Below are 13,657 nucleotides of genomic sequence, written 5' to 3'. Positions count from 1 at the left end.
TATTAATAAAGAAATCCAAAAAAATCTAAATTAACCCCTAATTAACTTATTATTGACTTATTGCAGGTCATATAAATCTTTTTACGACTAAATTATCCCCATACGCTTTCATGCGCTAAAGCATTTGATATGTATGTTTTCATCGTTATAATGGTAATTTAAATCGAAAAAATCATTTGACTTCCAATAAGTCAGTAATGAGTCAATCGATGGCAATTATCAATTTTCATTCAGTTATTTTTGTTAATATCAATAAATTTAGTAAATTTTCACTAACAGATGGACTTATTAGATGAAACCAAACCTCAAGAGTGCTAAATGTAATTTTTCAAACTAGAGGTTTAAGTGTAATCACACAAAACCTCAAGGAAATGAAGTGTAATTATTACTTATATATACATTGTATGTATATGCCAGGTTGGACTGGACATAAATTTATGGTACCACTATTGCCTGCCCATTTATAACTTAATTGCAATGAGACCATTTCTCGAAAAGCAAAATTTTGTTTCCTCTCGAAAACGTTTTGAAATTAAACTCACTCCATAATTATGAAATTTTCTATTTGAAATTATATCCCTTTGACAAAAAAATACATAAAATTATAATTTTAGGCATTCGTTCAACATTTCAAATAAATTATTAACAATGTGATTGATTTTTCATTTATCAATGGCCATTTTTCATCCAATAACAATAATTCAATAATAATATTGTACTATAATTACACATTTTCGGCTTTATATATATATATGATATGATCCCCTTACAAGTATAATAATATTACTATGATATTTTTGTTAATAAATTATACGGAATGCAAAATGATGATTGATATAGTTGTCAATTGTTGAAATATAAATATTTGATATTGATAATTGCAATCGACTTATTCAAAAATAATAATATTTGATTGTTTTCACTTTGAAAAAAAATAAAAATAAAAGCTTTGTCTTAAATAGTTTTATAATCTAAAAATTTATTTTCTTAATTAATTTTGTTTTGATTTTCCTAAATTCATGTTTGAATTTTCGTTTTGATTATATTTTGTACGTTGGTTTTGAATATATATGAGGGTAAATCACGACGAGCTCTCCTTATGTTTGTCACAATTACAAATATTTCTAACTCAATACTTGTTTGATTTTAATGGTCCTCCAATATTAGCTTAATCCATTAAATTTTCATTTATTTTTTATGATGAACTAATCGAAATGCCCTTACGGACTATAAATTATAGTTTTACTTAGCTTTTGAATTTATTCAAAAAAGTTTTATGGACTAAGTGGATAATTTTTTTACGTTTTTTTTTTAAATTTTTCATCCACCTCGTCTGATTTTTTTATAATTTTTTATTTTTGATAAAATAAAAATATATAGGAAGGGAAAAATATGACAATTTCAGACTTTCCTCCAACAATTATATAATTTCTTCTAATATTAAAGAGATGTTGATAACTTTTAAATAATAAAAGAGTATTCGTAGTTATATAAAATCTCAAATTGGTTGAAATTTACTTTTTATATAGTTTGGAATTTATTTCAGTAAGTTAGATCCTGAATTTATTTCATGCTTAAACGTTATATTAGGATTCTATTATTAAAATCGAAAACATTTGGCAACTAAATGCATATATAAATGATGCATGCACTGATGCTTACATACAAGTGATACGATTGCTTTTATCTTTCACCAAGGTTAGAAATCAAATTTAAATGAGGAAAGTGTGATAAATGTTTAGGTGAATTACAATAAGTTGTTTTTAAATTTGGTATAATTACACATATTTTTTATTATTTGAGAAATTATAAAAAAAATTTTGATTTATCTGGTTATACGGGTTTTTCACAAATCTTAATGTATTATTGTTACGAGCTTTAAATTGAAGAAATCCACTATTTTCTTAATAGTAATAGGTTGGGCATAGCTCAGAAGAGTATATCGAATTAATTTGGGAAAAACCTCAGTATATGAAAACATTGCTTGCTAGATTAATTTGTGAATTCTGCATTCATTGGATCAATTATGTGGACCAATAAACTCAGCATCTTTCTCACTCTTAAAGCTTCTCCAACACGTTTGTTTGACTTATTTTCGTTAACAATTGCATTTCATAGTTAATCTATGACCTAGTTCACGATCGTCTAGATAATCATAGCTTGGTTATAGTTTTGGTAATTACTTCTTTTAAATCCTCATGAATCAATATATATTATACTATTTGATAACTAGTACACTTGCTAGTGGCATACATACATATTTCGGCAATCATTAGTCACACCGATCATGACAGGATATCTTCTACGAGTCAGTTTAGTAAACTTGACAACCCATTAATTTGTCAAGCATCCGTTAAAATGCATAGACGTCTTACGTCTGTCGTTAATGAAACGGGAGACTCATTATATGAATGCATCACTTAGTGCAAGTCTCTATAAAACACACACTATGTTTGGTTTTATTTTTAACTTGTTTTGATGTGTTTTGTGGAGATAGAGAGAGAAAAATAAAGATAAATAAGTATGTATTAGAGATAGTGTGTATGTCTGGATTTGTTTTTGGAGATAATATAAAATAAGTATGATATGTTTAATGTTGTTTAGTAGGAGAGAAAAACTACTATTCATTGTCAAATCATGTCTCTTTTATATATATTTATATATGTATGAGTATGTATATAATTTTTTTAGTCGTAGGGTCTATAATTAGTGTAGACTTATTTTGACAAGAAACAAATGAGACTGTGTCAAAACACCACCAAAACTTCCAAAACAAATCAAAGCAAATATTGTCCATATTTTGGACCATCTCGGAGATGAAGCAAAATTAAAACCAAACATTATGCTTAATTTTCATTCTTTAGGGTTCTCGACTTGAAAAATTTGAAACCAAACCCCAGAAGTTAGTTCCATAGGTCACCATCAAATATGCAACCCAGCTTCATTGAATTATTTGGAATGTGGGATTTGTCAATAAAGTACAGTAATAATGTATAAACATAACATAACAAAAATTGCCAAAAAATAAAGTATATTCATGATATTTAACATTACATCAAATAAGATCGTTTATTCTAAATTACAAACAATCAACTAATTGACTTTTTGGTCACCTACATAACAACTGAGGGTAAGTGAAAAGTCTGCTTTTGTTGGTTCAGTCCCTTTGCCGGTAGAAACAAAAGACTCATGTTTATCATCCTCATCTTCAGACAAACAACTGATGTTTATCACCCTCTCCTAATTTCAGGCGCATCAAAAAGCCGTCTCTAAATCCGTTTACACAACAAATTTAGACAATAGTCATCTCTGAAACTGTTACAAATCTGTGTATAATTTCGTCTCTATATGCGTGTCTCCCCAGCATCATACATCCATTTGACTCCCCGTATGAGACCAAATAGTAGGACCAGTTAGTATCAAGTAACATTGCTATTTAAATTATATAAGTTTGGAGTAGAATCAAAGTTCAGACATCATTTCAGGGTAAGGGTATGAGCTATATTAGGAAATAACTACAGAAGAAGTCTGGGTTCAAATCCAGATTCCCCAACCCCCACACCGTTTTCCGAAAAGAAAAGATCAAAGCAACGCAATCAATTTCTCCATCTTCGTACGTGGCTTACATTTTGCCACGAGCAGGTGAGCCTTGGGCATTGTAAGCCCCGGACCTTCGCTCATATCCACCATCCTTGGATCAACTCTCGTCCACTCAAAGCATTGAATGAGCGATGCCAAGGCCAAGCCAACGACGTGCATTGCCAAATTCTCTCCCGGGCATCGTCTCCTTCCATAGCCAAATGGCATCAAGACAAATCCGTCTCTTTGCCCTTCAAGGTTGATAAACCTTTCGGGCTTGAACGTTTCCGGCTCGTCCCACAATTCAGGATCATTTTGTATGGCCCATAAGTTGAGTAGCAGCATCGTCCCTCCAGGGACTCGGTATCCCCCAACCATGCACTCACTTGACGACTCATGTGGAACGAGCATGGGGGCGGGCGGGTACATACGAAGCGTTTCGTTTATGATTCCATGGAAATAGGGTAGATGAGGAAGGTCGGAGTCGTCGACTAGTCTGGAATACCCAATTCTATCGTCAATTTCATTTTGTGCCTGGAATAGAGCCTCTGGATTGTTCAGAAGAAGCGACATTGCCCACTCCATTGTTGCTACTGAAGTGTCTGTCCCTGCTGATAACATCACCTACATGAAACTTTTATTATCAGCTATTTGGAGAGAAAAAAATTGTAATTATTCCAAATTTTGCCACTTAGAAGTTTTTTGTTAATCAAATTCAAAATTTTGGTGGATCTTGTATTACCAACTTAGATGGGATTCAAGTCTCCAATTGATTCATCAGAAGAAACTTTTCACTTTAGGCTAGTAATTATGTACATACGTGTATGTTATTGTTGTATATATTAATTTGTATCATTTTTTGCCTTGTATTATCAAGTTTGTTTGTGTTTTTTTTAAAGAATAATAAATTTTGAATTTCTTTTACTATAAAAGTATATTTATTTATTTATTTCATGATTTTATATTAAAAAAATATTGCTTTTTATATTCAGATAATTACAATTAGGCCTAATTGCACAAGTACTCCATGTTCTTTATAAAATTACATGTACACATCCTAAGTAGGTGTTGATGTAATATACCTGAAGAGGTATTTGTATTAAAAATTTCCTATGATCGTGAGGTACCTCTATAAAAATTACAATTATAATCTCGATCAACCGATGTGTTTGTAATTTTATAAAATATAAAATGTATTTGTACAATTAAATCTAATTTCAAAGAATTTCGATATAATTTACCTTATATTTATATTATATCAAGAACTCTCATTTTAGTTTCTTTCCATTCCGTAGTGCAATATGACCCCTTAGACACAATTTTATCTCTTACCATCTTTTCCCCACTAGTTTTTTAATATGTTAGACTTCCTCTTAAATTATTCCTACATATTATTTTCAATTTCAAAATTATAAAGTAAGAAAATCCACAAGGCTTTGCCCCCTGCCTGAAGTCATGGGGACTCCCCATCATATATTGAGCCCAGAGTTAAGACTTTATTTTCGGAAGGACATAGCTAGTGATGATAGTCCCCACCTTCTTCCCCTGCTTAACTCAACAATTTCAAAGGGAAAACAAAATGCAATAATTATCATGTAAGTTCGTTGTGACATTTTTGATCGATTTGAAATTCATTTTGGCAATGAAACGATTATAATATATAAATAATAACACATTTGAGGATATTTTATCACTAGAAATCATTGATTTTGACCAGAAATATTCCTAATGTGCAGTTGTCATCTCATAGGCATGTGACATTTTATAGCAAAAATTGTAATTTTTCGCTACAAATTGTCCACAATGTGTCATGTTTTTGTAAAATTATTGTTGTTTCAATGTGAAAATGAATTCTAACAAATCAAAAGTAACACTAACGAAAGAAAATTGCAATTTTTTCCAATTTTAAATGTAAATGATCCCCACCCCCACCCCCCAAGATTGAGTGACTTGCTTTGTTCTTAACAAACTCCTATATTCCAAGGTTGGATGTATGTATGAATTGAAAGTCGAATCCAAATACCTGCATCATGCCTCTAATCACTTCATCTGTATAGCACTCAGGATCAGTCTCTTGGAGCGACAAAAGAACATCAATCAGCGTCTGAATCCTCTGCCCTTCACAACCCCTGATCGATTTCCTGTGCTCATCAATTAAGTCTTGCATGAAACTGTCCCTCTTCTCCTTCAACGTCTTCAGCTTCTTCTCCAATTTATCCACACCAATCCACCTCAACACCGGCAGAAAATCCCCAGCATTCGTAGCGCCACTCAGCTGGAAAGTCTCCGTCACTATCTCCTTGAACCTTCTTCTCTCCTCCAAGTTGCCCGACTGATCATTGTCGTAGTACCGTTTTCCACTGATCATTCTCATCATAACGTTCAGCATCGTCTCAAAGAAGGCCGATTTCATGTCAACTATGTTGTGCCCGTCCTCGCTTGTGCCCCTCTGGAGGCGCTTAACGAGCAGACGAACCTCGTTTCTCCGTATGTCAGCAAACGTTTGGATGCGGTGGCTGGACAGGATTTCCAGGGACGCTATGCGTCTCAGGTTGCGCCAGTGGGCACCGTAGGACGCCCAGACGAGGCTCGTGTAGTTGTAGCCGAGGTGTTTCCCGGCCAGCAATCTTGGACGGTTGGCGAACGCGATGTCGTTGGTCGTGAAACATTCTTCGGCAGCTGAGGGTGAGGACACGAGGAGGACAGGGCGAGAACCGAAGTGGAGTAGGAGGATCGGGCCGTGTTTGGTTGATATCTTGGCTAGGGTTCGGTGGAGCGGTTTCTTGAGGAGATAGAGGTGGCCTATGATTGGTAAGGAGATGAAAGGGGTTGGAGGGAGTTTCTGAAATTTTCTAAAGAAAAAAGGGCTGAGTAAATAGAGAAGGGCAAGGGGGAAGAAGAGGAACATGTAGAAGAACTCCATGGAAAGAGATGTACAGTATTACAGTAGCAGAGCTTTGTGAACCTCTCGATCAGAATAAAATTTCCTAGGAAAGTGCGATATCCTTTCTTTGTTTTGTAATGCAGTCAAGGAAGTTGGGAAAAATTGCATTTTGATCCCATAAGTTAAAGAATTTCATAATTTAGTTCTATTTGTAATGATTTTTTCTAGTTGAATTTAAAAAAAAAATTAATTTTTAGTCCACACCTAACTTTTTCATCTAATAATTAAAGGAGAAATCACGGGACCATTTGTGCAAACACGTGCTGGACTAACAGCCCATGACTTCTTGATTAATGATTGGACGAGAAATTACATGAGGATTGAAAATGAATCTAATTTATGGGACTAAATTGTGATTTTTCTTGTGAAATTCTAATCCTGGAATTTATTTGATGGGACTTAAATTAATTAATCATATAATAAATATAATATATTTGTCGCATAATTAATATATAAAGCGATTGGTAAATCGAATTGGGCAAAACTCAATTTAAATAAAAAAAGATTTCTAAAAAGAATTAACACTAAAAAAATAAGATTAGTGACAAAAAATTCAGGTGATAATTTTAAAATTGTCACTAATTATATATATTTAGTGACAAAATTATTTATTATGTCACAATAATAAATTTCATAATTTTAATAATTACTGCTATTTTGCAAAAAGTGTTGGTAGCAAGAATTAATGATAGAAAAGAAGATATAAAGTCACTAAATAAAATTAGTGATTTATTTATTATGATGACCTAATGACAACAAATAATAGCTGTCACTATATTATGTTGTCACTATAGATATATCATTAGTTGTATTTAGTGACAATTTTATACAAAATATTTGTCATTAATACTTATGAAGGAACAAAATAAAAATTATTGTCGTTTAATATATACTTTTAGTGATAATTTAAAAATTATCACTTAATATTTTCTCACTAATATTATATTTTCTTATAGTGTAATATACTTGTCTACTCATATACTTAATAACTGAGAATTAAATATAAGATTAGCATAATATTGATGCCGCTATGATCCTTACTATTTGTTAAGATTGGGGTTAAACGTATTTTATTCTCGTGGAATTAAAATACTTTAATAGATATATTTTTTTTTTAATAAAAAAATAGCAACAAGATTCATATTTTTTTTTTCAAAAAAAAAAAGCTCACTGTCTCACCTATCAAGATTCGCGTTACCCTTTCTTGCAAATTTTCCAAGGATAGATAACCCCTTCTTCTCGTTTGATGAGTGTTTTGTCTATTTTCATTTTCATACGAAATTTTGTGGCTTTAATCCCATGTAAATGTAACATTTTGGTGTAAGAATTTGACATTATTTCCTAGGCTTGAAGTAGTATGAAACTATTTGTTTTAGTTCAAAATTTGACTTCTATAAATCAGTTTTGATTTTTTAAATTCAAATCTCTCCAAATTAATACTATTGATGTGAAATTCGTTCAGCCTAGTTAAATGTTGATAGATAATTACGTTATTTTTTTTAAAAAATTTAATGTAATTACATGTAAACTCTTTACAGTTTAAAAAATTATATTTATACATAATATCTCTGACATCTGTTTTCATCCAACAAATGGATTAATCTGTTAGTCAAAATTTAACGAATTTATTGATATTAGTCCAAAAAAAATAAAAATTAATATTTAGCCTCGATTAACTTATTACTGACTTACTACACGTCAAGCAAATCTTTTCTAACTTGTAATAAGTCAATTAAAACTAAAGATAAATATTCTATTTGTTGCACGAAAATAAAATTCAAAAATATTAAATATAATTTTTTAAATTATAAACAAACAATATATAATTACAATTACCTTTTGAAAAAGAAGGGTGTAACTATCCCGGTACTAATCCATCATTGCTAACATTTTTTATTTGGTCAACTCTAGAAAGAAAGCGACTGAAGGGCCGCAGCCATAATGATCGGATCCCTTCTCCACTTCATTTTCTATAATTGCTTGTGATTCTCATTTTTTATTCTATAATTTTTAAAAAATATTACTTTTAGTCCCATTGCATATTTTAACGAAAAATAACACGTGGCTGTTTAGAGTTTTTATACTTTTAGTCCCGTATATTACGCGATTCTCACTTTAAATCTCATAATTTTAAAAAAGATAGCACTTTTGATCCCATGTATTTAACTACCACATGGCAGTTTTCCATTGAACATCTAAGACAAAGTGTCATGGGACCAAAACTGCTACTTTTTAAACTTACGTGATCAAAAGTGAGAATCTCGTAATCAATAAAATTAAAAAATGAAAGGGCCTTACATTATGGGACAAAAAATATTATTTTTCGTACATTTCTATATCATGATTTGATGATGTAAAAACAATCATCATAATACGTATGTATGGGCAAAGTGATGTGCAAGTTCAACAAAATTATAAATGAGTAGATGCAAAACATGCAGGCATTTAGGATGCCGAAGCAGGCAAACACTCAATCCACAGTGCTTTCATCGGAATCTTAGGTAATCCTGCTGATGTGAGGAATAGTAGGCGACTGGGCGGCAATTGTCTTTTATATATGTTCTTATTAATTATTTGATTGATTGTGTTTACTTAGCAAAAACTGATTGGAATTTCAATTGAGCTCTTTTTCTTTTTTTTTCTAAGCTAAAATTTGTGTTTGTCGTTTAGAATTATCGTTTTATATTTAATTTGTGTATGAATATTTATGATTATTTGCGGGTGTTTTAGACGTATAAAAGGACTTATAATATGATGTTATGCAAGTGAATATTGAGAGACAATTTAAAAGAACCGTCGTCGCTTCCAATAGAGTGGTATCAGAACCTTATTTCCAAATATCTCCTTCCAATATATGATTTTTACTTAGACCAATTATGATTAATGGTCAGTGCAAAGATGAGGACGAGTATTTACGGCTTTCGAGATCAAGATTGATGTCCATAAAAATAAATCAGCCCAGAGAAATTTGAGCAATCCAAGAGCAAGGAAAATACTGTGCAGTCTATAGGGAGACAAAGCCCAAGAACCCTCAAAAGCTTGCCAGCTTACTCAAGGTAAAAGCCCAAGAACCCTCCAAAAACCCGTTTCTATGTACCTAGAACTTGGACAGATCCCTTGACCACCTGCATGTTTCCCTTATGTTATAATCTAATTGTTATTAAAAAAATTTCGCAACTAGACGTTTGTAGAAGATTATATTGATATATTAATCAATTTTTAAGAATATGAAATATACTATTATTATTTACTATTATAATACTTATTCTTATAAAAAGAAAAAAGAAAAAGAAACATGAAATTGAAGTACATACAAATGAAAACAAAAAAAAGGGATTAATTGATGCCGTTATGCCAAAAGATGTTTGACAGCAATTCGGCGGATTGTTCGGTTTGAATGGCCTAATAGAGAGTGCTCACGGGACGTTGAATGGGCTGCAAGGAAATGGAGAGGTAAACATATCATTAACTTGGCTTATCGTGCACTTCTGGCTGCATGCATTTACCATATTTGAAGGGAACGAAATTTGATACGCTTTGAACATACGGAGCGACCACCGAATATCATAGCCAACATTATTGTGGAAGATATTAGACTCGTTTTGTTAGTTCATGTGCGTTATATAGATTATGGCTTATCCCTTGACCTATCAAGAAAGAAATCACCAATTGAGCACTGTTGTATTGTACAATCATGTTTTATAAATGAAAATTGCATTTAAAAAAAAAAAGGGATTAATTGATTATTATCTCTTGTGATTGGAAAAAGTGATTTAAAAGGGAGAAAAGCAAAAGGCCCTCAGAACTAAAACTGTGGGCGGCAGAACCGCAAGAAGCGAAATGAGGGGGCGACACGTGGGCGGTGTTCGTGGGCGCTGCAGCGGAGTTTCAGCGATTGCTTTGCGAAAAACAAAGCCGAGTTTCGCTGCCTTTCCCCCTTTCAGCCTCCGTCCCACTTTCCCTCTCCTGATCAAAACTATCTTCACTTGCCTTTCTTTCCGTTTTTCTCCTTTTGCTTTTCCCTCCTCACGTCACGTTCTTGTGTGGATGGTATCGTGTCGTGTTTATGCTCATATGATGATTAGATGGATTATGGTATAGATTTTAGATAAAAATAAATTTAATACTCGATTATATTTAGATTCTCTTTAAAAATTTAAAATTATATTTTTTTAAATAAAATTTTAAAAATTTAATTACACCTTCTCTGAAATTTTGCTGTTTGTATATGATTTCTTTTTTGTTAGGGTTTGTATGAAAATTCTTTTTTGTTAGGATTTGAATGAAAAATTGCTTGTGTTAGCATGAAAATTACGTAAATTTTTAATTTTAGCCCTCATTTAACATTATTATTTAATAATTTTGTACTTATAAGAAAAAAGTGTAGTGATGCTAACATCACTCACTATATATATTTATATTATATTTGTCTATTTATAAGTACAGATATATAAATGAGAGTATTAAATGAGAGACAAAATTAAGAAATTATGATTTTTTTTTTTTTTTTTTGCTAACGTTGGCATTTTTTGCCTAAATTTTAACGACAAAGGGTCAGGTGTAAATGAAAATTTTTCGAAGGATGTGTGAGTGTAATTTTACAACTCTTTTAAGGGAATTATAATTTCACATTTTGATAGAGGATCTAAGTGTACTTAACCCAAAAATTAATTAAAAACGGGATCAAATTTTATCATATATTGAATCCAAGTGTAGGATAAATAAGATAGAACATTGACGTTTAAAAGATGATATGGATCATTTGAAATAAATAAATAATTATATTATTATAAATATCTAATGATATAATTGGCCTTTCAAAATTTGGTGATGAATTATTATACACCATTAATTATGAATGGAAAATAATTTTTTTATATTAATAAAGATAAATAATTAAATAATTTTTTTATATTAATAAAGATAAATAATTAAATATTTTTTTGTAAAAAATTTTAGTTCATGTGCAATTGATTTGTCGACATTTTGTAAATAATAAAAAATAAAAACTTATCGTAATTTACCCTTTTATAATATGAATCTCATTGCTTCTTGTATAGCATGCCAATGCAAGATGGATAAAGAAATTATTAGTGAATTTATTAGCTTTTTTTCACAATTATTTAATAATAGAATATCATTTTAGCATCTTATATAATTCGATGGACTTCAGACCTAAGTCACGTAAAATTTAAAAATTATAAGACTAAAATTGTCAATCCAACGATTGATCATCCTGAAAATACCACCTCGCATCCTTATAAGTCTAAACTTTGCCACATCAGACAGTTTCAATAATCTTTAGGGTTTCGATGGGACCTGTTCTTAAGTTGCGCAAAATTAATAGCGATAATTACATTGTGTCCCCTGAGATTTGGAAGACTACACATTGATTTTCTGTGGTTTAAAAAATCACATTTAGTATATATTCATATTTTTTTTTGTTTTGCCTAACAAATAAATCTATTTATTTGTCAAGATTAATTGAATTTGCTGATATTAGCAAAAAAGTTGAATAAAATTCACTGACTTGTTGAAGATAAAACAAATATTTTTCCAACCAAACTACCATTATATATCTCCACATGCTAATGTGTGTGAGGAGGTATATCTTCACCCTTATAAGGGTAGTTTAATTAGAATAAGATTTGTTTGCCCTACCATAAATCAATACTAAGTCAATCAAATTAATATGGTCGTCTTCATTCTATATTTTTGCTAATATCAACAAATTCAATAAATTCTGTCTAATGAATGGACCTTTTTGTTAAATGAAAACAAACGTCAGGAGTATTGATATAATTTCCCACACCACAGAATATTTATATATAATTACATCAAACCTCGATAGTTGAGTGTTCAAATTTCCCATCTCGATAGTTGAGTGCTCTAAACAAGCCATCACATCTTACTTACGAGACGAAAAATATAATTTTCTCATCTTTTTAACAAATAGGACGATTAAATTTCTATTCGAAATTCTAGACATTTTCTATTTTATAAAATACATCATTTATTTTATTTCAGAAAAAAATATGTACACATAACATATATCTAATAAATAAAATCGGGGGAAAGTATTATTTTAGTCCGCTAAGTATGCCTAATTTTAATTTTAGTTCGATAACTATGTCCATTTTTGTTTAGGTCCAGTAACTTACGAAATTGCTTACTTTTAGTCCTCGAGCAGATTTTCGAAAATTGTCCAGTAAAATTGTCCGAAAATCTGCCAGAGGACTAAAAGTAAACAATTTCTTAAGTTACTGAACCTAAATAAAAATGGAGATAGTTATCGGACTAAAATTAAAATTAGACATATTTAACGGACTAAAATAATACTTTTCTCATAAAATAGAGATGCAATATAATTTAAATTTCAAAATCCAATCTAACTATAAATAGTTAAAATTTCTACAAAATCCCACCAAGTGGCATCACACTAGAAGTTAGACAATTTTGGCAATTTATGACCAGCAAGGACTTTGGAAATTTATATTGACCTTCAGTATCACGACAGTTGAAATATTCTAGAACTAAGAAAGATATTTTCCACATATATATGTCTGGGTGCAGAAATTTTAACATACTTATGAAGAATACACATCACTTCTTAGTTACATGTGACACACTTAAATGTGTGTATGATTTAAAACTTGATTATTATTGAAAAATATATATTCATTAGATAAATAAAATATAAAAAAAATTAGATATTATTGAGAAAAATGACAAAAGAAAAAGAGATATGCAAGTTGAGAAGAGATAAAAAAAATAAATAAATAACGGGTATTTGCGAAAGTATATATATTTTAAGTATTTATCAGATTTTTTTTTTAAAAATAAGTTAAGAAAAGAAAAGTGTTTTTGATCTATAGTCTGTCGGGATGTTTGCAAAAATTTATATTTTTTCAAAGTTGTTAATTTTAAGAATATTGGATAAGTGATTAAAATGTAAACATTGAAAGTATCTGAAAAGTAATGATATATTATAAGTAGAAAAAAAATGTTTTGGAAATTTTGATAAAATCAAATAGTATATTACCAATTTATTTATGAAATTACAACTATTTCAGTACGTAGGTGACGGTATACAAAAAATAATTATGACGAAAAAAGTCATAAAAAATATTTCAT

At 30.4% G+C, this 13,657-nt stretch overlaps 1 protein-coding gene across 1 annotated transcript; it reads right to left on the bottom strand.

Moving 5' to 3' along the window:
• LOC105155571 (isoflavone 2'-hydroxylase-like) lies at positions 3,414–6,575 on the bottom strand. Its single transcript, XM_011071461.2, has 2 exons — positions 5,603–6,575; positions 3,414–4,203 (listed from the first exon to the last, which is right to left on the bottom strand). The coding sequence occupies exons 1-2, from the start codon at positions 6,500–6,502 to the stop codon at positions 3,583–3,585; spliced, it is 1,521 nt and encodes a 506-aa protein (XP_011069763.1). The 5' UTR covers positions 6,503–6,575; the 3' UTR covers positions 3,414–3,582.

The sequence above is a fragment of the Sesamum indicum genome, linkage group LG2 (genome assembly GCF_000512975.1).
Source record: "Sesamum indicum cultivar Zhongzhi No. 13 linkage group LG2, S_indicum_v1.0, whole genome shotgun sequence".
Classification (NCBI taxonomy): Eukaryota; Viridiplantae; Streptophyta; class Magnoliopsida; order Lamiales; family Pedaliaceae; genus Sesamum; species Sesamum indicum.
Note: the sequence above shows the minus strand (reverse complement) of the source record. Positions and strands in the feature narration are given on the sequence as shown.